This window comes from Alosa sapidissima, chromosome 17 (genome assembly GCF_018492685.1).
Source record: "Alosa sapidissima isolate fAloSap1 chromosome 17, fAloSap1.pri, whole genome shotgun sequence".
Taxonomy (NCBI): Eukaryota; Metazoa; Chordata; class Actinopteri; order Clupeiformes; family Clupeidae; genus Alosa; species Alosa sapidissima.
In genome coordinates, this window is record NC_055973.1 from 15,520,736 (window position 1) to 15,546,738 (window position 26,003).

At 40.8% G+C, this 26,003-nt stretch overlaps 1 protein-coding gene and 1 long non-coding RNA gene across 7 annotated transcripts; one reads left to right on the forward strand and one right to left on the reverse strand.

Moving 5' to 3' along the window:
• Positions 1-4,873: 4,873 nt before the first annotated feature.
• On the reverse strand, positions 4,874-25,507 carry LOC121688192. Of its 6 annotated transcripts, none has more exons than XM_042067634.1 (9): positions 25,429-25,504; positions 24,794-24,973; positions 17,279-17,342; positions 17,042-17,186; positions 16,829-16,865; positions 16,468-16,727; positions 12,686-16,293; positions 12,472-12,568; positions 4,874-5,414 (listed from the first exon to the last, which is right to left on the reverse strand). In XM_042067634.1, the coding sequence occupies exons 1-7, from the start codon at positions 25,459-25,461 to the stop codon at positions 15,681-15,683; spliced, it is 1,332 nt and encodes a 443-aa protein (XP_041923568.1). In that variant the 5' UTR covers positions 25,462-25,504; the 3' UTR covers positions 4,874-5,414; positions 12,472-12,568; positions 12,686-15,680. The 6 variants fall into 6 exon arrangements, with proteins under 6 accessions (XP_041923568.1, XP_041923569.1, XP_041923567.1 ...); XM_042067635.1 differs by lacking the exon at positions 4,874-5,414 and adding an exon at positions 11,851-12,371 and having other exon boundaries at positions 17,279-17,339; XM_042067633.1 differs by lacking the exon at positions 4,874-5,414 and adding an exon at positions 11,851-12,371.
• On the forward strand, positions 8,583-9,008 carry LOC121688211. Its single transcript, XR_006024527.1, has 2 exons — positions 8,583-8,826; positions 8,870-9,008. It is a non-coding gene; the product is annotated as an uncharacterized LOC121688211 (long non-coding RNA).
• Positions 25,508-26,003: the final 496 nt, after the last annotated feature.

A 26,003-nucleotide genomic window follows, 5' to 3' on the forward strand; every position in this document is an offset into this window, starting at 1 on the left:
CCAGGAGATTTCAAGATAGTGGATTCCATCCACTAATGGCTCTAACAACTGTCATACCCTTCCTGGATTTATCTGGGAAAGAGGAGACCTCTACTTTACCCCTACCCACTCTCCTATGAAACTTTTGAAAGCCTGCCTTGGGCCACCCCTGCAAAGACTGCAACCAAACATACACCCACCTGCACTTAGTTTCATGTTTATTGCTGTGTACGTGTTTACGTCTTTTGTATGTGTGCAGTATTGTATTAGGGGAGATTTGAGCTGTGTGGGGTTAATAGTACAAATACCACCTTATCCAGTGGTATCCATCCTTTCTCCCAAGGTCACACCCATTTACTTACACACACACACACACACACACACATACACACACACACACACACACACACACACACACACAGCAGAGAAAGAGAGAGAGAGAAACATGTCAGGACTGCAGGGAAACAAACTGCGCACTGAGTCAGGACATTTTAAGATGATACAGAACAGAAGCATCTGGGTGTCTGAGTTTCTCCCATTCCTCAGAGTCTGACTGCAAGGGACCTACCCCTCACTTTGAGGACCACATAGACAACCACACTAATGTGTCATTTCCTGTTCTTCTTGCACTTGTTGCTTAGTCCTGGCTGCGCAGTTCCTGCTATTTGCTAATCTTATGGTCTGAATTTTCAGTGTGCTTGTTAGTGTTTCATGAGTGCCGTAACCCTGAATCCTGAAGTTGTTGGCCTGGCAGATATGTGTGAAGTATTCAGTGAATCCAAGCTTATTTAAATTATTTATAATGTAAGTTATGGTCCATTGAGGTTATACATTATTACACTCAGTATCTTAATAATTTGACTACATTTTAAAACTGTGTGTATCACTATGGTGTCTTTTATTACTGCTGTGCAGTTCCGTGGAAGATAAGGGCCAAAATCATGTACGGCAGTTTGACACAGTGTTATGTACAAAGTCAAAGTCAAAGTCAAAGTCAGCTTTATTGTCAATTTCTTCACATGTTCCAGACATACAAAGAGATCGAAATTACGTTTCTCACTATCCCACGGTGAAGACAAGACATATTTTACCAATTTAGGTCCACAGACAAACATAACATTCAAGTAAACAAAAAGTAAGTAAATAAGTAAATAAAAAAGTAAGTAAATAAGTAAATAAGAGGGCACATATAATAATGAAAAAATAAGAGCAGCAAAATGTGGTTGAAATTGTGCATAGACAGTCAATAAAAATACTAGTGCAAATTCAGGCCAATAAAAGGCTTGGGTAGTTCTGTTTGACCTAAGTAAAGTGGCAAAGTGAAAGTGGCAAAGTGGTGCAAGTTATGTAAGAGCAGCAGAAGTGTTGTGTTTTCAGGACAACAACACCAGTTGTAAAGTGTACAAGTGTGCAAGTGTGCAAGTGTGCAAGTGGAGTAGTGCACGCGGCCATTTTGGGTCCAATGTCCAGGATGTTATGTAGCTGAGGGTGGAGGGGGGAGAGGAGGGAGAGAGTTCAGCATCCTTACGGCTTGGTGTATGAAGCTGTTGGTGAGTCTGGTAGTGCGGGAGCGCAGGCTTCTGTACCTCTTCCCAGAGGGCAGTAGATCAAACAGATTGTGAGCGGGGTGACTTGCATCACTCACAATTTTGGTCGCCTTGCGGGTGAGGTGGGTGGTGTAAATGTCCTTCAGGGAGGGGAGTGAAGCACCAATAATCCTTCCAGCTGTGTTCACTATGCGCTGCAGGGCTTTCCTGTTGTATTCAGTGCAGCTTCCGCCCCACACAGCAATACAGCTGGAGAGGATGCTCTCGATGGTGCCTTGGTAGAATGTGGTCATGATGGCTGGTGGAGCACTTGCTCGCCTGAGTTTCCGCAGGAAGTACAGGCGGCGCTGAGCTCTCTTCGCCAGTGATGCAGTGTTGGTGGTCCAGGAGAGGTCTTCACTGATGTGCACCCCCAGGAATTTGGTGCTGCTCGCTCTCTCCACCACAGCACCGTCGATGGTCAGTGGCAGGTGTTGGGTGTGACCTCTCCGGAAGTCAACAACAATCTCTTTGGTCTTGCTGACGTTCAGCAGGAGGTTGTTGTCCCTGCACCACGTGGTCAGATGGTCGACCTCCAACCTGTATTGAGTCTCGTCGCCCTTGGTGATGAGACCCACCAGAGTTGTGTCGTCAGCAAATTTCACTATGTGATTGTTGCTGTAGGTTGCAGTGCAGTCATGCGTCAGCAGGGTGAAGAGCAGCGGACTGAGCACGCAGCCTTGGGGGGCCCCTGTGCTCAGTGTGATGCTGCTTGAGGTATTGTTGCCAACACGTACTACTTGGGGCCTCTGACAGAGGAAGTCCAGTAGCCAGTTGCAGAGGTAGGTACTGAGTCCCAGTTTGTCAAGTTTGCAGATGAGTTGTTGTGGTATTATGGTGTTGAATGCAGAACTGAAGTCTATAAACAGCAATCTCACATATGAGTCTCTTTTTTCCAGGTGGGTGAGGGCTGGGTGGAGGGCAGAGCAGATTGCATCCTCTGTAGACCGCTTGGCTCGGTATGCAAACTGGAAGGGGTCCAGGGTGGGGGGGAGAATGGCTTTGATATGTGACATGACAAGCCGCTCAAAGCACTTCATGATGATGGGTGTCAGTGCCACAGGGCGGTAGTCATTGAAGCAGGATGGAGCAGTTTTCTTCGGCACAGGTATGATGGTGGCAGCTTTGAAACATGATGGGACGATGGCTTGCTTCAGGGAAGTGTTAAAGATGTCTGTGAAGACATCCTTAAGCTCCCCTGCACAGTCCTTCAGCACACGACCTGGGATGTTGTCTGGACCTGTTGCCTTACGGGTGTTGATAGCAGCAAGTGTCCTCTTCACGCTGTCGGCAGAGAGGCACAGGGGCTGCTCATGTAGAGGGGGATGGGTCTTCTGTGGGCAGGTGCTGTTTTGTGCTTCAAAGCGAGCAAAGAAGCGGTTCAGGTTGTTGAGCAGAGGGATGTTGCTCTCACAGCTCTGTGGCGCGGGCTTGTAGTCCGTGAGGGCCTGAATGCCCTGCCATAGGCTTTGTGAGTTCCTACTGTCTTTGAAGTGGGTGGTTATCTTGTGAGTGTATTCCTTTTTTGCTTCCTTGATGCCACGGGACAGGTTGGCTCTCGCTGTTTTCATGCCAGCTTCATCCCCAGCTCTGTAGGCTTTGTCTCTGGCCCTCAGCAGCCTGAGGACATCCCCTGTCAGCCATGGCTTCCAGTTAGCCCGAGTGATGATGTCTTTTGTGTGGGTCACATCATCGATGCACTTGGTGATGTAAGAGGTTACAGTGTCTGTATACTCCTCTATGTCTGTCCGGTTGTGAAGGGATCTGGGAAAACCCATGACATGGTGAAATAAAAAAAACATGTTACGGTAAGGGCACATGAATTATGATGAATTCATGATTTATGTATTACTTCAGTCCTTAAAGGAATGTTCCAGAGCAAAAACACATAGGGGTCTATTTCTAGAAGTTAACAGGTTCAAACAGTTGTTTAGACCATAATTACGTTAATTGGTGCAGTTTTAGAGCATTAACACCAAATTGCCTTACAATGCAAATGCAAAGGGCAAAGACACACGTCAAAAACAAACTCGACAAACTATTTTTCACCACTGACAATGCTCAAAATAGAATGACGCTTTTGCATGGTTCTCTACAGACAAATCGAAGTATTGTAAATGTTAAAAGTGTTTCGAAAGGTTATAAAAAAAAAAAAATTTGAAGCGTGTGTTTTTTAGCCAGTGCTGCTGAGGTTACCGAGTACTCGATTTATTCTACTAGGCTAACGCAGTTAGCCGGAAATATGCTGTGGGGGCATGTTTTAGACTATGTTTGCCCCTCTTAACTTAGCCACCTACAGCCACACTGAATAATGAAGGTGTTAATGAACTGTTTCATAGCTATTTTGAAAACGTGTGGTCGTCAAATGGCAAAACATGAATATGTGATAAATTCTGGGAAGACATGAATATGTGGTCAATTCGGGGAAGACATCAGCAGAGTCAATAAACGTAAGGTAGTTACTTTACTGTGAAACACAAGCGTGAGCCATCAGTAGCCTGAGCTGAATGACAGCACAAAGAAGTGCATGAATTCACTACACACAATAGAGGTGAATGCAATGACTCATGGAAAAGTATAATATGGAAAATTGAAGTTGGTCCATTGGTAGAAATGAAATATAGTATTCATAATGTTTTTCAGCACATAATTATGCTTGGTTTAGGGAAAGGTATTCATTTATTTGCAATTGGTAGCATCATCATTAGATGACACTAAATCCTACATGTGCTGTATTTTTACCCCTTTACCCCATTTAGAAGCATGCAGAGTAAAAATCATTCTGAGAGCTTTCTCACAATCCATCATGCCTTCTATCAACGATTCAACTTGTTATTGTGGTGTAGTGTGAGTAAGACTCAAAGGAAGGAAGTGGCCACAAAGTGATATAGCATTTCCCAGAGATGTTCACAAGTCATTTTTTGGAAGTCCAAGTTGAGTCTCAAGTCTTTGAGCTCAAGTCCAACTCAAGTCTCAAGTCTTTGAGGGGCAAGGTCAAGTCAAGTCTCAAGTCTTTTGTCACGCGATAAGTCAAGTGTCAAGTCTCTGGCCATCTGATCTGTCCCTGACACTGTATTGTTAAATCTAATGAATTCAAAGCATGTCCTGTACCTACCATCCATGTAAAGTATCAAAATTAGTTGTAGGATAACTTTATTTTGTTGCCACCTGTAAAATCTGCATGATACAATTGACATATGTACAGTCACTGAGAAAAGTATGGCACCCCTTTAGAAATGAACAAAACAGAATACTGAACCAAAACCATATAAATGACAATAGGTTTGGCAGTTAATTGTATGGTTTTGGATCAGTAATCTTTTTTGTTCATGCTTATTGGATGAAGAAGAATGAAGCATACACTGAAAAGTGCACCCTGTCTAAACTGATGCATGGCAATAACTAGGTAATACAACTATTTTGCTTCCTCTGCCCTGATAATCAGCTGCATATACAGGAGTAGGTAGAGTCATTCAAATATTTGGAAATCCTTGGAGAAAACATAATACTGTCCACAGAAACCAATATAAGTGTAAAGTGAGTAAACTTGAGGCCAGCAGGCCAATTTTCAAAACCCAATGTGGCCCTTGAGTCAAAAAGTTTGGACACCCCTGGTGTAAAGGGAGAAGAGCAGTGGGGAAAGGACACACCCCTGTGGGGCGCCTGTACTGATGGACCTGGTTTTGGATGAGATGCTCCACAGTCTGACACTGCAGCCTGTGAGTCAGAAAACTGATGGTCCACAGACAGGTAGAGGCAGGCGCTGAGAACTGGGTAAGCTTAAGAGTTCAGACATGATGGTGTTGAACGCCGAGCTGAAGTCCACAAACAGGATTCTGGCATACATCCCTGGGGAGTCAAGGTGGTGCAGGATGAATTTCAGTCCCATATACAGCATCATCTGCCGACCTGTTTATAATTGAATTTTCTAATTTTCTCACAAAAAACAAAAATCATTCATATGATTGTAAATGTGATTTTACAGGGGTTATTGCCAAATATGAACTATAAATGATGTCTATATCATAATTGAGCTAAAGCAAACATCTGATAAGTATTTTTTGCAAATTGTTATGGCTGTATTGATTTAAAAGCCTAATAATGTGGTGGGTCCACCAGACCTGGGAATATTGGCTGAGTAACACAAATATAAACACCTTACAAGGGTTAAATGTTAATAGCCTAAATGTTATTCCCATTGCTGTAAGTCACTTTGGACAAATGCATGAAATTAAACATAAGTGTTACTCAGTCATTTTCTGCTACCTTCAAACATGGAGATATCCATGTTGTAAGTATATTTACAACCACACAGTGTTTTGGTCAAAGGTGATAAAATATATGTATTTTTGTTCCTGTTAATTGAAATTGAGCAAGAGATCAACACAGAGATACTGAGTTTAACACCTGGGGAGGGATCAACACACTGATAAGACTCTGTGTTGCTGCACACAACTTTCGATGAAAACTGCTGATACATTTTTCAAAGTGTTTCAAAATGACCACACAATAGCATACAGTAGCACTTTCCAAATGAGCAGATCAGTAGAAATGCCAGCAAAAAAAGACCAAATAGTGGGGTAGATTGCACAATTGATTAGACAACAGTGCTATACAATGGGTAGGCACTGGCCACACTAGATATACTTTCAGCACTTTATCCAGGAGATGAGACTCCTTAATGTCCACACTTACCCTACCCATACTAATCAGTCATTATAGAGCACCACTTGAATTTAATATTAACCAATCATAACACATTGTATTCCACTTTATTACACATAACTCTACTTATTGACTTCAGTATTTGGATTTTCTGTTATTTGTGTGGATTATCCTTGTATCCTTGTACCTAATGCTAATGTCTGCTGACAATGTCATGCAATTAGCCTCACTGGAAGTATACTTACTGAAAAAAATGTTGACACATTCAACTTATTTCCCCCGCTGTAGATGTGCACAGTATTAGATTAATTAACTTAAAGGTAGAGGTAGGCTATAGCATTTAGACTGAACAGCTACAAACTGAATGCATGCTAAATAAATTATTTATGGTATCGATATAAAGTCTGTCTGAAAGATTTCATGTCTTACTCTTTATGGTGACTGGGCCATTCTTTCATACTTAAACAGTTGTTCTCTCTTTATTGTAAATTGTTTTTTATTCAGCGCCCGTGTTAACAGGTTAGAGCAGCCACACTGCTTCCCTCATATCCGTTCGTATAGGGTGTATCTCAAACCACACTGCAACCGCGACCCAGCTAGAGAATGGAAGGGACGCCTATTTTTTCTGCTTGATGTAAGTGGTTCTGTGCAGAAAAACATTGAAAAAGGGTCAACATCTATACCAGACTCTGAAAAGGAGTACTGATTGTGAGGACAAATTGACCAAAATCAGAATTTTTCTATTTTCATATTCAAGTCAATTAAGTATGAAGTTCAAATGCCCGATGTGACGTGACATCACCTGATATATTTAGGGGATATTTCAGAACTCCTCTTAAGAACATCTTAAGAGCAGTCCACACGCATTCACACTACATGAATTTTCGAGAAACCAAAACAGAGTGAGATCAATCACAGAGAACCTTCATAAGGGCATACATGTATTAGTTATCGGGAAACTGGGCCCTGATATAAAAAGCTGGGTAAGGCATTCTAAATAGTGTTCTAGTTTTCCTAAAAATAGTGAAACCTCATAATGATGAACGTAGTGATGACCGTTGTGATGAACTGTTCAGCTGTATTGTCCAAAATGTAAATGAGATTTTTCTAAAAATCATAAAGAACATTTCTAAAATCATCAAATAATTCAGACTGCTATGGTCAAACCCACTCGCAGTGATTAACACACAAATGGTGAGCGCAGAACTGTGTATGTAACTACAGAGTGGGCAACACACCTCCCCTTTTTAGAGCGCTTGCATCAGTGGTCAGCTGTTCCGTGTTCTGCTTATAAATGCTTGAGATTTGAGGGAAGTCCTGACATGTGTATCATCACATTTTTCGGTCTGAGAAAAGTCCAGCATCATTGAATATGGCTCTCCATCAGATGATTAGCCTGTTTTGTGTGCTTACTTTACTCTCCAGCTGCATACAGGGTGGTGAGTGTAAACATGTTCATCTGTATGTTATGCTTCTGTTGGGTTTTGTTTTGTTTTCATTTTGTTTTGTCTTTCTGCCAATGTTGATGCCAAGCTGTTTTCTCTCAGTCTGTTTTCTGTTTTCCCTCTGTGGACAGCCATAGTGCATTTCTTAACTTCTTTTCTTTTGCTTTGCATCAAAGGTACGGACAAATCCAATCCTGATCCAAAACCTGTGTCATGCTGTACTGCAGTAAGTCCTGTGTGTAGTTTGAATCGAGAAAAGATCAATCGGTGCGTCATCTCCTCAGAATGTGTCCCTGCTGTCATGTAAGTTGTAAACACACTGCCTCAAAATCCTTTAATTTGCAGTCAATCCCTTGTAATTGTTTATTCTGTTATCACTGTTTAAAAAGAGTTAAGTTAATGATGTTAATGTGTATTTAATTCAACAGTTTTTTTGTTGGAAAAGAGGCGTGCTGTGTACCAAAGCGAGCAAAGTGGGTTCGGGATGTAATAAAGAAATTAAAAAAGGTTAGAACTTTATTCACCAGGCAGCAAGTCTGTGATGTTTGAAAGGACAACAATGCTCTTTGCTGTCATATGAGGCAAGGAAATAAAACACAGTTGAATAATATCACCTCTCTCCCACAGAAAGGCAAGCCATGTAAGGATGAATCAAAGCCTATCCCCAACGCCATGCGAATCAAAGGCTATCCCCAACTCCAACCTATACGTACGGCAGACATTACCATTTTACATTTTACTTAGTTTCTTTTGGGATGATGTTTGCGGTAAATTATATGCTTCTACTTTATAATTTAAGTGAAATTGAACACATTTGAGAAGAATTATGTCAGGTGAAAATCAAGTGCTAAATGCTACAATATAATGGTTTATTTATATAATGATAATGCACAATCAGCGGGAAGCATTTGCGGAAGCATTTGCTCAGCGAGATACTCTGGCAACGAGTAATGATGCACATAACTTTTGCTCCTTGCATCACGGGGAACCAATCACATATGTGTATCTGATATAGGCGGGTTAAACAGCCCCTCGAGTTGGGCTATTACATTATTCGTGGCCAGACCCTTAATCTTTGGGTCTGGAATCTCCAGGCTAGTCCACTGCAGTGTTTTAGAAAGAAAATGATTCAAGCTATCTTAGTGGAAAACGTGCTACATATTTCCTATAATGATAATGGGGCCCAATCTATAGCAAAGTTCTCTTACATGAACTATAGCTATCGTGTTGCATGTGGGAGTATTGAGTGGACTCATCAATATTGCCCACCCTTCAAATTAGGGCTATTGTAAATATATGCAGTACATTTTGCAAAATAAAACATTGAAACAGCTTTTTCACTTTATTGTTTCATTTATTTCACTGCTATAGTGTGATTGTGTTTTTTTTTTTTTTTTTAAATAATTGTTAACATAATGACTCTAATAGCTGCCATACCTGTCCTTTACCCCTACCCACTCTTCTTGTGAAACTTTTGAAAGCCTGCCTTGGGCCACCCCTGCAAAGACTGCAACCAAACATAAACACACCTGCACTTAGTTTCATGTTTATTGCTGTGTATGTGTTTATGTTTTGTGTATGTGTGCAGTTTTGTACTAGGGGCGATTTGAACTGTGTGTCGTTAATGGTACAAACACTATTTTATCCAGTGGCGCACTGTAGTTTAAAAAATAAACACTACAAAACAAAGTGGAGACAATCCAAACCGAGCAGTGGCAAAGACAAAAACTCGAGGCTGCACCACCGCCGTACCAACTTTTGCAAAATACATTTAGTGATCCCCCTTTCGTCGCCTCACGTGAGCCCTCTCTCCAGCCGTATCTTGTCTTGTGAGGCGCTGGCATTATGTTAAAGTAGCTCTCTTCAATGATTGTGTCAAGAGAAGAACTTGTCAACAATGATTGATCACCGCCATCATGTGGCGTGACAAAAGGTTGCACATGCACGTGATTGACAAAAGGTTTTTGGGGTTGGCTTGATCAAAGGCTTTGGGTTATGGTTATGGTTATGGTTATGGCTATGGATTTAGCAGACGCCTTTGTCCAAAGCGACACATAAATACAAAACAATATAATAATATTTAAAATTGAACAGGGAACAGATTAGAATGTAGGTCAAATATAATAAGGAGAATAGTTAACAATAATAATAAACAATAATATCAATTCAATCAATAGCCTAATAAAAAAGCAATGGAAAAAAAGGAGAAAGGCAATAATAAAACAATAATGTCCATTCAATCAATAATATAAAAACAATGACATGCCAAGACTACATTAAGGAGAATATCAATAATAAACAATAATGTCAAATTAATTAACAGCCCAATTAAAATAAAACAACATTATACAAACCATAAAACATAAGAGCTTAAACAACTAAGTATATGTTGAATAGGAATGTTTTTAGACCCCTCTTAAACGACACAAAACTACCACAGGAACGGAGAGCACTGGGCAATTCATTCCACCAACATGGAACCACTGAAGAAAAGAGTCTGGAATTAGACCCAGTTTTCATAACTGGTCGACACAACAGACGCTCACCAGAAGACCGCAGTGGGCGGTTGGGGATGTAAGGCTTGATTATTGAATTAAAATAACTAGGAGCAGATCCAGTTAGTGTCCTATAGGCCAAAGTGAGAGATTTAAATTTAATTCTGGCTACTAGGGAGCCAATGGAGAGTAACAAGGAGAGGAGTTACATGTTACATGTGTCCTCTTTGGCTGATTGAAGACCAGGTGTGCTCCAGCATTCTGAATCAGCTGTAATGATCTTGTTACAGCCAGCTTATAGTGAATTACAATAGTCCAGTTTAGAGATGGCCATGGTGAACAAGAAGTTGTGTGGAATCTTGTGTCAGATAAGGTCTGATCTTCCTAATGTTGTAAAGCATAAACCAACATGATTTTGCAATAGAAGCTATATGCTCAGAGAAGTTAAGTCAGTCATCAATTACAACGCCCAGTTGAGTCAAGCTGGATGTTAATCTGTTGGGGAATAGCTGTTTTAGCTGGAAACACCAAAAACTCTGTTTTTGAGACATTAAGCTGAAGGTGCCGATCTTTCATCCAGGCTGAAATATCCTTAAGGCATGCAGAAATCCGGTGGGAAACACTAGAGTCATCAGGTGGGAAAGACAGGTAAAGTTGAGTGTCGTCTGCATAACAGGGATAGTCAAATCCATGGGAGCGAATGGTATCACCTAAGGAAGTGGTGTAAATAGAGAAAAGCAAGAGTCCTAATATTGATCCCTGAGGCCCACCTGTGGTGAGGTCATGAGACTTAGATACCTGTCCCTGCCAAGACACGTTGAAAGAACGCCCTTTAAGGTACGATTCAAACCAGTCAAGAGTTTTTCCAGAAATTCCCAGTTCAGATAGTATAGAAAGGAGAATGTCATGGTTAACAGCATCAAAGGCTGCAGATAAATCTAGTAGAATTAATACTGATGACTGATGACATTGAGCTACTCTCAATGCTTCAGTCACAGACAGAAGAGCAGTTTCAGTAGAATGACCACTCTTGAAACCAGACTGCATAGGGTCTAGTAGATTATTCTGATGAAGAAAGTCACAAACTTGCTTGAAGACCACTTTCTCCAAAACCTTTGACAAGAAAGGAAGAAGGGAGACAGGTCTGTAGTTCTTCACCTCAGTTGGATTAAGTGTACTTTTCTTTAGCAGAGGTGTAACCCTAGCCTGTTTAAAAGAATAAGGAACTATTCCAGAACTGAGTGAAGCATTAAATACATGTGTGACTGCTGGTAGAACAGCGGGTGAGATAGACTGTAGAAGAGTGGACAGGACAGGATCTAATGGGCATGTTGTTGTACTTCCTCTTTTGCCTGAGGAACACCCAGCCGGGTCGAAACGTTGCAACACAATAAATATATGGGAGTTTTAGCAGAGTGCGGGCATTTCATTCCTTTTGAGAACCACATAGACAACCACACTAAATTGGCTATAGGCTATAGAAAAGGCTATAGAAAAGCAGTAGGCTGCACAAATTACTGAACTTGGCTCTGGAGTTAGAGACGGAAGAGAATGGATGAACAGAGTATTTTACCTTGTTCTCTAATGAGAACAGAGGGTGTGCAACTTTGGTCTGTCAAAAACATGGCCAGATTCTAATTTACAAGCCCATTTACAACCCAATAACTAGGCTGCAGAGCTTTACGCTGATGGGAGACAAAAGAACCCAAAAGAAATCTCTTATCCCTTTTCAACTTACCTGACCGAAATCAGGGAAACTTTATTGAATATAATAAATGATTACATTCAGCAGTGAAACTCTAGTTATTGCTTTCTGTTAAAAGAGGATAATGCCCATTGAATGGATTTCTATTTGTATTTTAAATAATGTCTTCTTTGTTAACTAATTCTTTGAAAAACAATTGGAGAGTGATACACTACTTGGATGTCACATTGAGCCCCTGTGTGTGGTGAACAGCATACGTGACACCAATTAGTCCACACATACATAGTAACATTTTAGCAATACAATGCAATGCAAATATGTTTCTTGGAATATCAATGAAGTGCCTCTGGGCATATCTTTGGGGATTTTCTGGATAAACTGGAAATGATTCTGGAGAAAAGGCCCCTGCGAGGTTTCTTCTCTGGTAAAGCAAATGTAGTCGTGCGGCTCGAGGCAACTGGTGCAACACAAGGTAAGCAGCCTGCACATAGGACAGCTATGAAATACAAAAGTTATGATAATTTTAGTCATCCTGTAGTTTTTGTAATTTTGTATGCAAAATTAGAAATTGTTATCAACAATGACCAATGTCTTACTTGGATCAGCATGAGCAGAGATCGGATCCATGTTCATGATCAAGTTCTGATCCATGTTGGTGGACTGCGCCTTTCTATCATTGCCTGACTTTGATTTCTGACAAATAAGCATACAATGAAATGACATAAGGGTAATTGTCTAAGGTTTGAACAAAACAGTAATTGTAAACAGTAATTGTAGTAGGCTATGTCAATTAAAGATACTGTATTTTACCTTCAGACTGATATCAACAAAGGCTTTGATTTTGGACATTTTTGGTAGGAACCGAAGTGTCCGCTTCTTGGTCTTCTCTTCCTTTGGATTTGGCGTATCAGTGGTTTGCATGAACTCACGTGTTAGGGAGGTGACCAGACACTTCTCAAAGCAAGGATCCTCTGACATCATCACCTTCAGAAGAATCTCCTTACCGCCAAACTCATGCAAGAGATTATTGTAAATGGCTTTGAAGACTTTTCTGATTCTCACATCATGTGGACATGCCTTACTTTTTGCAATGCAAAAGGCAGCATCAATTTCTCTGGTTATCCTGTCAATTAGCATTCTAGATATGTCCAACATATTGTCAGTGAGTGACTCTTGGTCCTTCACTTTAGAAAGTAGTCTAATGACTAATATAGAGACCAGGTTGGAGTAATCCTCTGAGGTGGAATCCATTGGGTTCAGAGAGGGATAAGAGGAACCCATAATAATATCCTCGCTCACTGAAATCTGTGTCGGATCACCTGAAGAAGGTCTGCTAAAAAGACACATACTATCAGGTAATGGCTGCTGGTCTGTTTGGGCCTCTAATTCCTCTGTTGTTTGCAGAGTCTAGCAGGTTCATCACATTTCTTGTCATGACTGTAGGAAGATCTTGTAATGTGCTCTGCAGTATTTGTGAAGGAGATCTCGAGGCACCTTGGGGTACTATTTCAGACAAAGAATGTAGAAAACTGGGGCAAGATGCAGAGGATGAAGCATGTTGGAAAACTGCTCCAACGTCCATTTTCCAAGGTGATGGAATGTTGAAGCAAGGAAGGAAAAAATGCTTCACTGTCTCCTCAGCATATACCTGAACAAACTGTCTGACAATATCTTTTTTGAGGAATTTGCCACTCTGTCCCAAGTTCAAAAGAAGAGAATCAGAGACAGACTTTGTGGCCGTCATTCCTTTTTGGTCCTTGATGTAAAGATGGTGAATCAGATTACAAAGATTGCAGGAGAGTGAGCTGAGTCTCTCATTACATAGCAATCTATCCAGCCTTTCCCCCACTGAGGTAAGATCCTGAGTGGGTGGGAGAGAGTCATTCTGCACCAGCTCAGCAGAGATGGTTTTTACAATGTTAATAATTGAATCACGAGAGATAGGAGAGGACTCATTTTCATCCATATCATTCATGTCACTATAAACATGTCGCACAGGAGGTGCTTCAGCAGGTGTCTTACTAAGGCTGAGGACTGCACCAGATAAGACCTCAATTTTGATCATTTGCTTTTGGAAGCAGTGGATGAGTAAGAATTTGACCTTTGTGGTTCTTTCATTAACTGGTCATCCTCCTCTCCAATGTTGTCTGTTATCTGTTCCCCTGAATAATCCAAATCAACAAGTTCCTCCAGAATAAAACCAAGCACCTTGCTAATGGCTTCTGCGTTGTCTTTTTCCTCAACTTTGGAGTGTGTGAGGTGGTACTTGGCAAACACATTTTTTAGTTTTCTCCTGAAGCTCTGGAATGTTTTGCAAGTTTTGGACCAGATTTTCACATCAGCATCTTCAGTTGTTTGAGAGATGCTTTCTGAAGGTTCTATATCCTTATCAATGCATTCTTTCATGTCAGTGCATGGGCTTGCTGGAATATCAGGGGTGTCTGTGGCATCCAGAAGTTTCTGCACCACATTAGTCACTTCTGGATGTTGTGCTCTTCTGAAAGGGGATGCTCACACTCACTGTTGGAATTTTGCTCTTTTGTAGGTTCCTTTACTAGTTTGTCCAAGCCTATTCCCTTGAAAGGTCTTTAAAAACTCTTCCATCTTGTTCTGCAGATTTTGATACAATTTTGAAGCTTTAGTGAAGAAATTCCCCTTATGTGGCTTGTCACATTCCACCTTGATTGAATGCATAGATTCGACACAACCCTGCAGGTCAGTCACAAACTGATTTACCATGATTGATGCAGCAGACTCTACATCTACATTAGGGGTGTCTGTGTTAGTGTCAGAGACCTCTGTTTCCACTGGAAGGAAAAAGAAGGAGCTCACCTGAACCCTTTCTGGCAAATAATGTTGGTCCAGTGTGCCATTAGAATTATGACTTCTGACTGTTTTAAGTACGGCTTCGCTTACAGCCGTAAGAGCATTTGTTTGAAACACTTCACAAGACAGTTTCTGAAGACATGCCAAAGAAGAGGACTTTCTGCCTGTTGAATAAGAAGTCCTTGTGATATTCTCAAATGAATACTTGCTGGAGTGATCACTGCTGCTATCTAAGGTCATTGAAGAGCTTGAAGAGATCAAATCGTCCAGATGGAAAATTACTTTTTCCACAAATGTGTCAGCAGGGGCACTGGAAGGTAAACATGGTTCTTCAGCCTCCTTGGACAAGAGGGTGGTAAGGACCCCTTTCAAGGCATCTCTTGTGCATTCATCAAGTTGAGTCTGGGTCAAATAAAATTCACCTAAAGCCACACTATGTGTGCCATCACTATGTACCTTTCTGAGCAGTGGCCTGGTACGGGGCTGCAACTGCTCACTGCAAGTACTGGTTGGTTGCACACCTGAGTGCTGAGCAGAAAAAACATCCATAACCTGCATGGCCTCTATTGTTTCGATATCAGGGGTTGACATGCCTTTGCGCCACAGAATCAGTGGGTTCTTCAAAAACTCCTTTAACTTTAGTTGGACTTTGTCGTAAAGCCCTTTTGCCGCTTCAACAATCTTATTCTTGGATGCATTTGGTATGACCGAGGGCTCGCCAGATAGGGTTTCACTCACTGTTTCCTCATTTATAAATGATTCTCTTGCACATTCAGTGGATTCAATTATAGAACCAACAGAGTAAACTGAATGAGGAGAGTGGCTAGAGAAAAGATCCTCATCATCCATATTGATGTTACTTTCAAGAACAGACCTAGATGAAAAGCAAGGTCCAGTTGAGGATGTGGAATGCACAGCTTTGACCTTTTCAGTGAGAAAATCACTGATAGCCTTCTTTGCTTTTGTGCAGAATTGGTCACTAGTGAGCCTCTCCAATATAATACTTGAACATTGGCCTGTTCTGGCCAAGCTTTTCTTCCTCACAAACGTCAAGCTCACCAAGGTCATCAGTATCAAGAGCAGGAATATGGTTTGAAGAAACACTTTGGCAAGCCAGAATTTTAACAGCCCTCTTCATGGTCGTTAGTAGTTTTTTAGCAGTATGGTTCTTTTCATTTCCATCCAAACATGTTTCCATTTCGTGTATGATGGTAGCCATTGCCTCTGCAGTAGTTGAGACCAGTATGGAATTGTCTTCCACAAGAGAAGAAGCCTGGGTTTTTGAGGGTTTATGTTGTTGATCCATATATGATTTCAACTTCAAAGAAATATTTTTCATCAGTTCAATGCTCTTGGTCTTTTGAAGTGAAAGTGCACATCTTGATGAGTTTTGCAGATCTGGCCTGGTCTCGGTAAAGGTTGAAGCTATTGTATGTGTGACTTCTGTCACAATGGTGTCAATCCATTCTTCTGAAGCTGGAGTCAAGCCAGCTTCATTCAATTTAGTAAGACTCCTCTGGACATTGTGCAGGATATGTTCCTTTGTGATGCCATGCTGGGGTACTAAAGTAGTCTGCAGGGAGGTGCTGGACCTTCAAAAGATCACAATAGTTGGTAGTTAGCCTATAACATGCCCTACAGCCTCAAACATTTCATTTAAAAAGCTTATACAGCATAGAAGCACAAGCAGAAATACATAAATTCATAAATAGGTACGGCTATCACCTCTATCAATCTGCCAGGCCATTGGCATTGGCACAACATACCTCTTTCCAGAAGAACTGTGTGAGCTCATGGGTGGCTCATCACAGGATCTTAGAGATGACCTGCTACCTGCTTTATGAATGACCTTGGTCAATACCCCCTTATTAACTTCGATGATATCCTGGCTCTCGTCTGGTGCCTTCAACAGTTCTGAGTCCTCTCCTAGGCTTCTGGCAAGGCTTGGTATGATGATTTTTAGTGCACTCAAAGTAACATGTTTAGCTACGTTTACACACACTGTGAGAAATTGTGCCTTTGTCACCTGTTTTGAATGGGGAGAAAACATTTGATTTTGTCTCAACACTGCAACACAAGATTTCAGATTAGGGAAAAAACATAGCAGTTAAGACAAATCATACTTACAGGGTTGTTCATAGCATCAGCAGAAGATTCCCATTCCCTTCAGAGAAAAACATTCAAATTGATTATTGACTGTGTTACTGTGGTTGTAAAGCACCTGTTAGAGCAAGATCTTGGGGTTGATATAGTCACTTTAGAAAAAGTATGTGTGTGAAATAAATTAAATAATGGCATTAATGATACACACATTGTGGACACATAAGGAGAGTAACTTACTCCTCACTGAGATCCATAATGTACTCATAAAATGGCATCATCTCCATCTGGATCCTGGAGGTGGAAAGTAAGTGCTGATGGAATCCCATGTGAGCCTTTGTTGCTGTGGGCTCTGTGGAGGCTGGCTGAACCGCAGATGGATAAGCTGAATAACATAACAGAAGATTAACACATTTTATTATTGTAACAGGTGAATTGTAAAGTTATAATGGAAAGGGAAAGATTCAGAAATCTAACCATCATTAGTTGTGATGCTTCTCTCCTCAGGTGCAGTTGCATCCTCATTAGAATCCATTATCTTCTGAAAGACAATAGATTCCTTATTTTAAACATGCAGTTATCTACTGCCTTTAAAGCACGCAGAACTTTTCAAGGCAAATAGATTGTTGTTAAAATCTTCAAATTCATTTTAAAATGGTCATGTCAAGGACATATTATGCCTTTGGTCCAAGCTGTTGCCCTATATCCACCACAATGACCACAGCTAGTGACCGCCTTGACGACCACATCTGCACTCTAGTAATCTCCATGGCATCCCTCTACAACTGTAAGAACACTCTAACGCAACCCACATAATCTTTGACAGCAACAGCCCAGCAAATAGAATCAATTATGTAAGGGATAACGTCTGCCGAGGTGTCCTGTTATATGGAATTAATGGACGAGGGCGAGGGGCAAAGAACTCCCCGACGCGCACCTCCGCCGAGTTAATTCATTCCGTATAACTGGACACACCTCGAAGGCCGTTATCCCCGCTTATCACCCAGTTGCCACTGTAAAGCAAAGGAAACACGCGGTTCCGTTTAAGAAGAAGCTCACTAGTTCAGCTTGTTGTACAACTTTCGTTGGCCCTATAACAGCGATAGCATGGAGCGTTAGCTTGTTTACAGTTGATTCCATTGTTGCGAAGCCTGCCTCCAGGCTCAACCGTCTTCCTACTATCGTTGTTATAGTTACCATTCATAAGCATTGATATGGAACGGCGATTAAACTTTTTTTTTACCAGATCTACTTCATAGGTGTCCCGTTATTCAGAATTAAAAGCCACCCCGCCAGCCAATTAGAAGAGTATTTTTTCTCTCCGGATGATAAAGTAAATTAACCCATTAAAAAATGAATGCAAATGACTTTAGGATCACCTTGGAAACCACTTATTAGCCATAGTAACCATTTGTGGAATACCAAAGATATTGCAATGTATGTTTTCAATTTCACACCCAAACTCTAATTTCTAAGTTTAAATTTGGTTTGGTTGTGATAATTAAATAGCATACAGTCTGTAGGTTAATTAAGCTTACAGTAAAGGTTCTCAATATGAAATTGGGAACTTTTATGAACTAAAAAGCTGAATTTTGATTACCTTTAATGTACAAAAAAAGTTTGCCTTTGTGCTGCTGTGCAGGCAAAAAAACATCCATATTATAACACAATTTTGAACAATGCACAAAATTCCCTGATATTCCCTGACTTAGCTCAAAACAGTTATCACATCCCCTGCCTGTCTTAAATGGACTTTTTCAAAATCCCATGACTTGTGGGAACCCAATTGAAAAGATATTGAAAGTTGTTCCACATACCGTTCTACCTCAGAGTGCCAATCAGTGCTTGTTGCTCGCATTTTGGTATGGATTATGTAACGGTTAAGTCCGTTTGACTGGTTAAGTTTGGAATTAGACCACAGTTAATTCCAGTCGGTAGTCCAAATGTAGTCTGACAAAAACATGTCTAGATGCCTTATTGCTTAAATTAACAGAATAGATTTTGGTCTGGTTATGGTTACTAAATAGCCTATAGAAAGTAGAGTAATTGTGTTTAATTAAAAAGCTAGCTCCTGAAAGTTGTTCCACATACCTTTTCGTTTGAAATATCATCCCATTTTATCATAGGCTGTAGGCTAACCAGTTCTGGTCGCTTGCATTGTAGCCTAATGAACTGAAACTGAACTGAAATGGACTTCTTCAGTAAGGCCAAAGATCCTCTACTAGCAAGATAGAGCAACGTAATTCGTTACTATGGGAGCAAAACGGGACAGTTCCGGTCTGCATAAGTGGGAGTGTCACCTTACGTCACTAAATAAACTTTCTCTCTTAATAAGCAATAAGAACAGATAAACATAATTGTGTTCACAGTATTATTGTCTATAATCATGTATGATACCAATGAATCATTCTTTAGGACATGATATGAATAATTTAATTAGTCATGTGAACTGAGCTAGCTAGCTAGCTAACGCTAGCTTAAAATGCTATACAAGTGGATGGGAGTAGCTATGGCAATACAGCTATGCGCTAACAAGTGACTAGTAGTTGAAGGACTTCGCTTAAACTTAATATACTGTTGCAAATTCACTTGAGTATAAACTATCCACTTTAACTAATGTCAGTAATGTTATTCAGCTAGTTGTCATTTCAAAGAAATTACACTTCTCCGTTTAAAATGTTACCTTAGCTAAGAGGCTAGCTAGCATGCTAACAACTGGACAGTAACTGGCAGCAGCATGGTCTGATATTAAGTTATTTTATTACAAATCCGAACGCTAAAAAATTACACTTTTAGGCTTGAAATGATCCCAAACACTTACAGATTATGACAAAATTTTCCAAAAAACCCTCAACAAATCCAGAAAGACATAATGACCAATTTATTGGTAAAATTCCACAAGTCTCCATTGACATTAGTGCAGCGAGGGTTTACTCTGGTCTGCATAAAGGGGGATTTCCCCCCCTCCCCCTTGCAATAATCGAACGCGGAAATTGTTGAACGTTTGCGCCTCTCGCTCCGCTTTAACCCTCTCTGGTAAGGCCCTGTATGATGTCACATTTGTGGCTTTGTGACATCAGCAGTTACATGATGTCATTAAACAGGGTGTGGCCTCGTGTAGGAAATCTGTCTAGGTCACCCAAGATTGGAATTTAACATTGATTTAACACCTGAAATATACAATAGTTCAACTGCCAATTTCAGAGATGGTTGCTTCCCTTGTTGTCAGGGGGCCTTAATACCACCTGAGGCCCCTGGGCTATACGTTTTTAAGCCCCCCCCCCCAAATCGCAAATATTAATTATGATTAAATGATACCCGGGCCGCAATCTGACCCGCCTATTTAGCCTACATAACGTGCGCTTTTGGTTAATAGCCTAACATGCAGTGTAGCCTATCATTATTGAGTCTATGTAAAACCTTTACATAAACAGGAACAGAAAGCCCTCCTTAATCACGACAGCCTACCCATGACATTGCTTATCAAAAAGACCCACTGCACGAAACAAGTGTTGAACTTTTACAACACTGGCTGGCTAAGTTACAGTAAAAGATGGGTTAAGCTACACATATGGACGTTTCAAGCTTTTCAAAAGTGCAGGTGTTTTTCGTCTCGGGGGTTTCCCCAGGAGGTTTTTTGAAATTCTGTCCACTTAACACCATTTTAACGCAGCTTGGGAGGGACAGAAATACTTTTAGCCTACAGAACAACTGGCTCATGTGACGTGAACATAGTGGCTACCTTATGCATTATCACTACACTACCCTACATTGAGACATAGGCTATCTCACGTTAACAATGGAGAAAACATAACATAGGCTATTATTTGTGCGAATGGGTTAGCACAAACGTAGCTTTTGGTGAACGGAGATGCAGATCACTAATTCATTTTTTTTGCGCAACAGCCCATGTCCTGCGTTCACTCCAGTGAGACAAGTGAAATACATGTTTTTAAAGCCCTTTCATTGCCAGGCTATTTTCTACGATATTTACCTGCTATGCCTTCTGTTTTCAGGGACAGTTACAGGAATCCACGTCATTCATTTATCGTTGCTTCAATCCTACCCACGTTATCTCCAGAGTTTGTAAGTTTGTCAGTCAGTTTCAGCCTCTCCTCTAGCTCCTCTACACACCCGTTGGGATTTATTAAGTTTTGTCACATTTTGTTACACTTAGAAGAGAAGACAAAGGGGGCCTCTGCATGATTGTAGAGCAGTGCGATGTGCTCAATTAGGCTATAGCTCCAGAAGCTATGACTGACCCCGCGAATACGGACACGGCCGTTTATTATTATTGATTATCATTATTAGTATTAGGAGGCCCTTCATTGGTCGAGGCCCCTGGGCTGAAGCCCAGGTAAGCCCCTGCATTAAGGCGCCAGTGCTTGTTGTACACAATTGGCATTCATTTTCCTATCAATCATTTTGCCCAATGTTTGGCGCTGAATATATATATATATATATTATTTCTTTTGAAATATTATATAATAAAGTAGACTTCCTATAGGCTACAGATGTACAGTGCCTATAAAAAGTCTTCAGCACCATGCTAAAGTTGACTAAAAAGAGGAATAAAAAAATTCATCTTTTGGAAATGGATCTTAATGCCTTTAAAAAAATGAGGAAAAATCCAACCTTAAAGGACATCAATTTTCTTTGTGAATGAATAATGTATCGTAAATAAATAAATGTTCTTCATTAAAATACAGGGTGCATAAGTATTCATACCCCTATGTTAAATTCCCATAGAAGCCAGGCAGATTTTTATTTTTAAGTAAGGGATAATGTATTGTCCGCCGGTAATTATCAGAAAATAAGTCCCGACAGGGAGAACAAAACCCTGACACGCAGCGGAGGGGTTTTGCTTCGACCTGAAGGGACTTATTTTCTGATAATTACCAGTATTTTAGATATTTACCTTGTGCTCTAATGAGAACAGAGGGTGTAAATAAACATATCTTGTTTGTTTGTTTTTCAGTACGCTACAACTGTCATCACAAATCATTTCTACAGTTACAATTCCTGATACACACACACAATACATACAGTATGAGACGCTTCTCATCCCTAAGGTGGTGCAAAAGTCTGTGCACTTGCAGAAAATATTGTAACTGTAGGACAACTTTTTGTGCGTAGAATATTGATTTGTAATTGTAGAATATTTTTGTAATGGTAAAATATGTTTAACTGTAGGATGATTTGTAGCTGTAAAACCGATCCGTACCCATAAAATAGATTTGTAAGTGTAGGGCATATTTGTAATTTTGACAATTACTTGTACGGATCATTTTTACAGTTACAAATAATTTCTACAGTTTCAAAACGTGATACACACGTACAAAACATTTGAGTCTAATATTCTTCCATAAACTTCCCGTTGGAGAACTTTTGGGAAGGGGTGAAAATACTGGTTAGCTGATTGGATAAACCATCTATCTATCACCACCTATGTTGGTGATAGATGGGCCAAACCAATCGTATCAACAAAGCGTATGATGATGTACTAACAGAGCGTCGACGAAAATACAATCCGCCTCAAAACCAACACTGATTGGCCATTCGTTTGGCAAATGGATCCAAGTTTTCTCCATTGCAAGAAGCCAGACTGATTTACGAGTGGAAAAATGGAGCTCGCAAGATCAGGATGGTCACACGAGGCTAAGCTTTGAGGCCATGCATCAAAACCTTATTTAGCAAAGTCTAAGAATGTTTTTTCGTTCTTGTGACGGGGCGCATACACTGTCACGGTAGAGAGGCGCTATATATTATACAACAGAGACTGCTTCAAGTGTTGGGTTGCTTGGCAACAGCTGATGCTAACACTATCAGATTGGATCTATTTTTGAGGATGGAGGATGAACGAAATATAAATTAGAAAACCTAATTTAATGTTTTAAAACTCGATTAGTTGTAAATGGAAATGTTGTAAAAGCAATATGGCACTATTATATGGTATGGTATGGTATATCCATTACTAACCCCATGCTCACTCCTGCCATGTTGTTTAATTTAACTGAACTGATATGGATTTAGTGTGGTCATGATTACTAAATAGCCCATAGTAGGTACCAGGGCTGGGCCTGGCATTTTTGGCCATGGTGGCCCACCATGATTATTTATACGATATGCTGAGGCACACGACATACCAGAGGATATATGCGCACATTGTGTTTCAAAAAGTAAAAATAAAGCGCAGTAGCCTACATGGAAGAGCTGTTAAGGGTTTAACATGTTAAAAAAATGTATACGCTCTTTCACTACTTACAGAGACTTTCATCTTGGGAGAGATGCTACAGTGCCACAATTCCCATCTTGAAGTGAAAGTGGTTATCAATTATTTCATATGTTGAGCATTTACACACTTTTAGCCTACAATCTCCCCACATACTATTAAGTGAAGATACACACATCTCAAAACATTTTCATTGTTACAGGCTATCATAAATTCTGTCATAGTGTCTTTCTGAGTGTGTGCGTGTGTAGCCTACGTGTGTGTGTACCCAGGGACGGATCATGGCTTGTGCCAAGTGTGCACGTGCACAGGGGCCCTCAGCCAATGGGGGCCCTGGGATTAAAAAAAGAAATGCCATGAATTTAGGCTAGATTATGCCCGGTGCTTCTGTCTGTTAATTTGCGGCACAACTGAATGGTGTTATGGAACCGCGGACCGAAAGAAAAATAAACTAAATGTTTTCCTGATCAATAAATAGTTCTTAATTCATAGAATATAGAGGCATAAGATTAGGTGGAAGTGGTAGTCTATGAGTGCTCATTTTAATGTGTATGCGTGTTTGCGAAAGTGAAACTGACCCACTCGTGGGTAGGTGAATGAAGTGGATTCCTGCAATGATCATGAAAACAGCATAGCGATTGGATAGCCTAATAAATCGCGACTTGTTGTAGGCCTAACAGTAGCTTATATCGTAGCAAATAGCCTATGGCGATGCCGATGACAGATAGGCCTACACTTATTTCACTCGTCTCGCTGGAGTGAGCGCATAATGTGGGCTGTTGCGCAAAGAAATTAATTAGGGAGATGATCTGCATCTCCATTTACCAAACGCTATAGTTTTGCTAACATCTCCACTGTTAACGTGAAATATGTCTCCACGCAAGGTAGTGTCAAGCAGCAGTGAAGTGAAAACCTTATCATACAGGTAGCCAATGTTCACGTCACCTGAGTCAGACAGAAAACGGGCCCTGCTTGCTCTGTTAAAGTTTGTATGCCCCTTCCAAACTGCGTTAAAAGGGTATATTTAACAGCCAGAATTTTGAAAATTTCCAGGGGGAGACACCCCCGAACCCCCTGTAATATGATCAGCACCACCTCTCACAAAATACTATCAACGTCCCTGCTACCGGTCCGTCAGATATGACAACTGTGTCCGGTCCGTTTAGTGAAAAATGTTGCTGTAGACTGTTTGGACAGCAAAGGGAGATTACAGCCTAATAATAAAAACAGCTGCTGGAATTCATTTCTGTGTGGGCCTGAGTTATAATATATGACATAATGTACTACATTTTCATTGTGTGCAATTGTGCACCAGCCTGCACAGCGACAGCAAAGAGAGAAGCGCTGGCTGCACGCGCAAACGCGCGTCGCGGTCAGGGGGAGGGGGGGCCTTTTTTGATATTGTGTACAGGGGCCCATATTTGTTTAATCCGTCCCTGTGTGTACCTGCCTGTATGCGCACAGAAATGTGATAGGTTTGCTTGTTGTACTGCATCAAGATTGACAACAATTTCGACCAATCATGACTGACTTCAGATCTCAAAAAGTTGAGTGCGTTCTGAGGCCGACCACTCGTTGATTTGTTGTGGATAACTTATTTTATTATTCGACGACAATCGAATAGCGCAATGTAAAATGCAAATGACTTCTTTGCTACTGATGCATGTTGCAGAGAAACGCTCAAATACACACACACAACAGCCCTCCCTGCATGAAACATCCCTCTTCATTCTGCTAACATTTACAGTAGCTATTCTGACCTCTTCCTCAATTTGTCCCTGCTGGGTAACGTCTCTCTCCTCCTCCTCCTTAACGTCTCTCTCTTTCCACATCCTCCGAATCCACCTGTACTTGGCCTTCCTCTGTGTTACTACACTGCACATCAAAGCTGTGTTCCACTCCTTCAGCCTGTGCACTCGATGTCGACGGCCCTGCACCCGCTGTAACAGTCGACCTTGGGGTGAACATATCTGTGATTTTGACACATTTTGCTGCGTCCACATGTAGGCTTTTTAGCCTTTTGTCTCGCAGCTTCTGTGCGGCGCCCTTGCGCTTTTGTGGTTTATTAGGCCTACTATCCATTTTCACAATTTCACAGACTGAAACTCACTTCTCTCCGCGGTCAGAGAGCTCCAATGGCAAAATTTGGAGGGGATGGGGAGGGCTGAGAGATGTCACTGGACTAGCCCAATGTCCGTCAAGAAATCAACCAATTCGCCGCGTTTCGTGTCTCAAATACCGTGGATATTTTTTTTTTAAATTATTATTAAATTTTGACAGCCCCGGCCCAAAAATGTGCGTCGGCCCACGGTACGCCCGATGGCCAGTCCATGCCTGGTAAGTACATTAATTGTGTTGAATTAAAAAGCTAGCTCCTGAAAGTTGTTCCACATACCTTTTCATTTGAAATATCATCCCATTTTATCATAGGCTGTAGGCTCACCAGTTCTGGTCGCTTGCATTGCAGCCTAATGAACTAAAACTGAACTGAAATGGACTTTTTTCAGTAAGGCCCTGTATGATGTCACATTTGTGGCTTTGTGACATCAGCAGCATACAGCAGTTACATGATGTCATTAAACAGGGTGTGGCCTCGTGTAAAGGAAATCTGTGTAGCCTACTGTAGGTCACCGAAAATTGGAATTTAACATTGATTTAACACCTGGAATATACAATAGTTCACCTGCCAATTTTGAAGATGGGTTGCCCTTATTGTACACATTGGCATTAATTTTCTTATCAAACATTTTTGCTTGGTGTAACCCTGGTTAGTCAGCCTGTTAAACAGTACTGAATAGGCATGACATCAGAGCAGGTATAAGGACTGCAAAAAACACTACACACTAAAATGTATCTGCAACTAGATAAACCACAAACGTCCATATTAGAATTAGTTTTAATATTTTATACATTTTTTAGAAATTAATTTCTTAATATTTTCTTTTGAAAATAAGTCTGTTGCCGCTGAAT

Bases quoted from the DNA above. Each gene is read 5' to 3' on its own strand.
- LOC121688192 (XM_042067634.1), bottom strand. From the start codon at position 25,461: ATGATAAAATGGGATGATATTTCAAATGAAAAG. The intron at 16,728-16,828 runs GTAAGTATGATT...CATTCAAAACAG, and splicing joins CTGATGCTATGAACAACCCT to GTGACAAAGGCACAATTTCT. The intron at 16,294-16,467 runs GTATGTTGTGCC...GATCTTTTGAAG, and splicing joins CACAGTTCTTCTGGAAAGAG to GTCCAGCACCTCCCTGCAGA.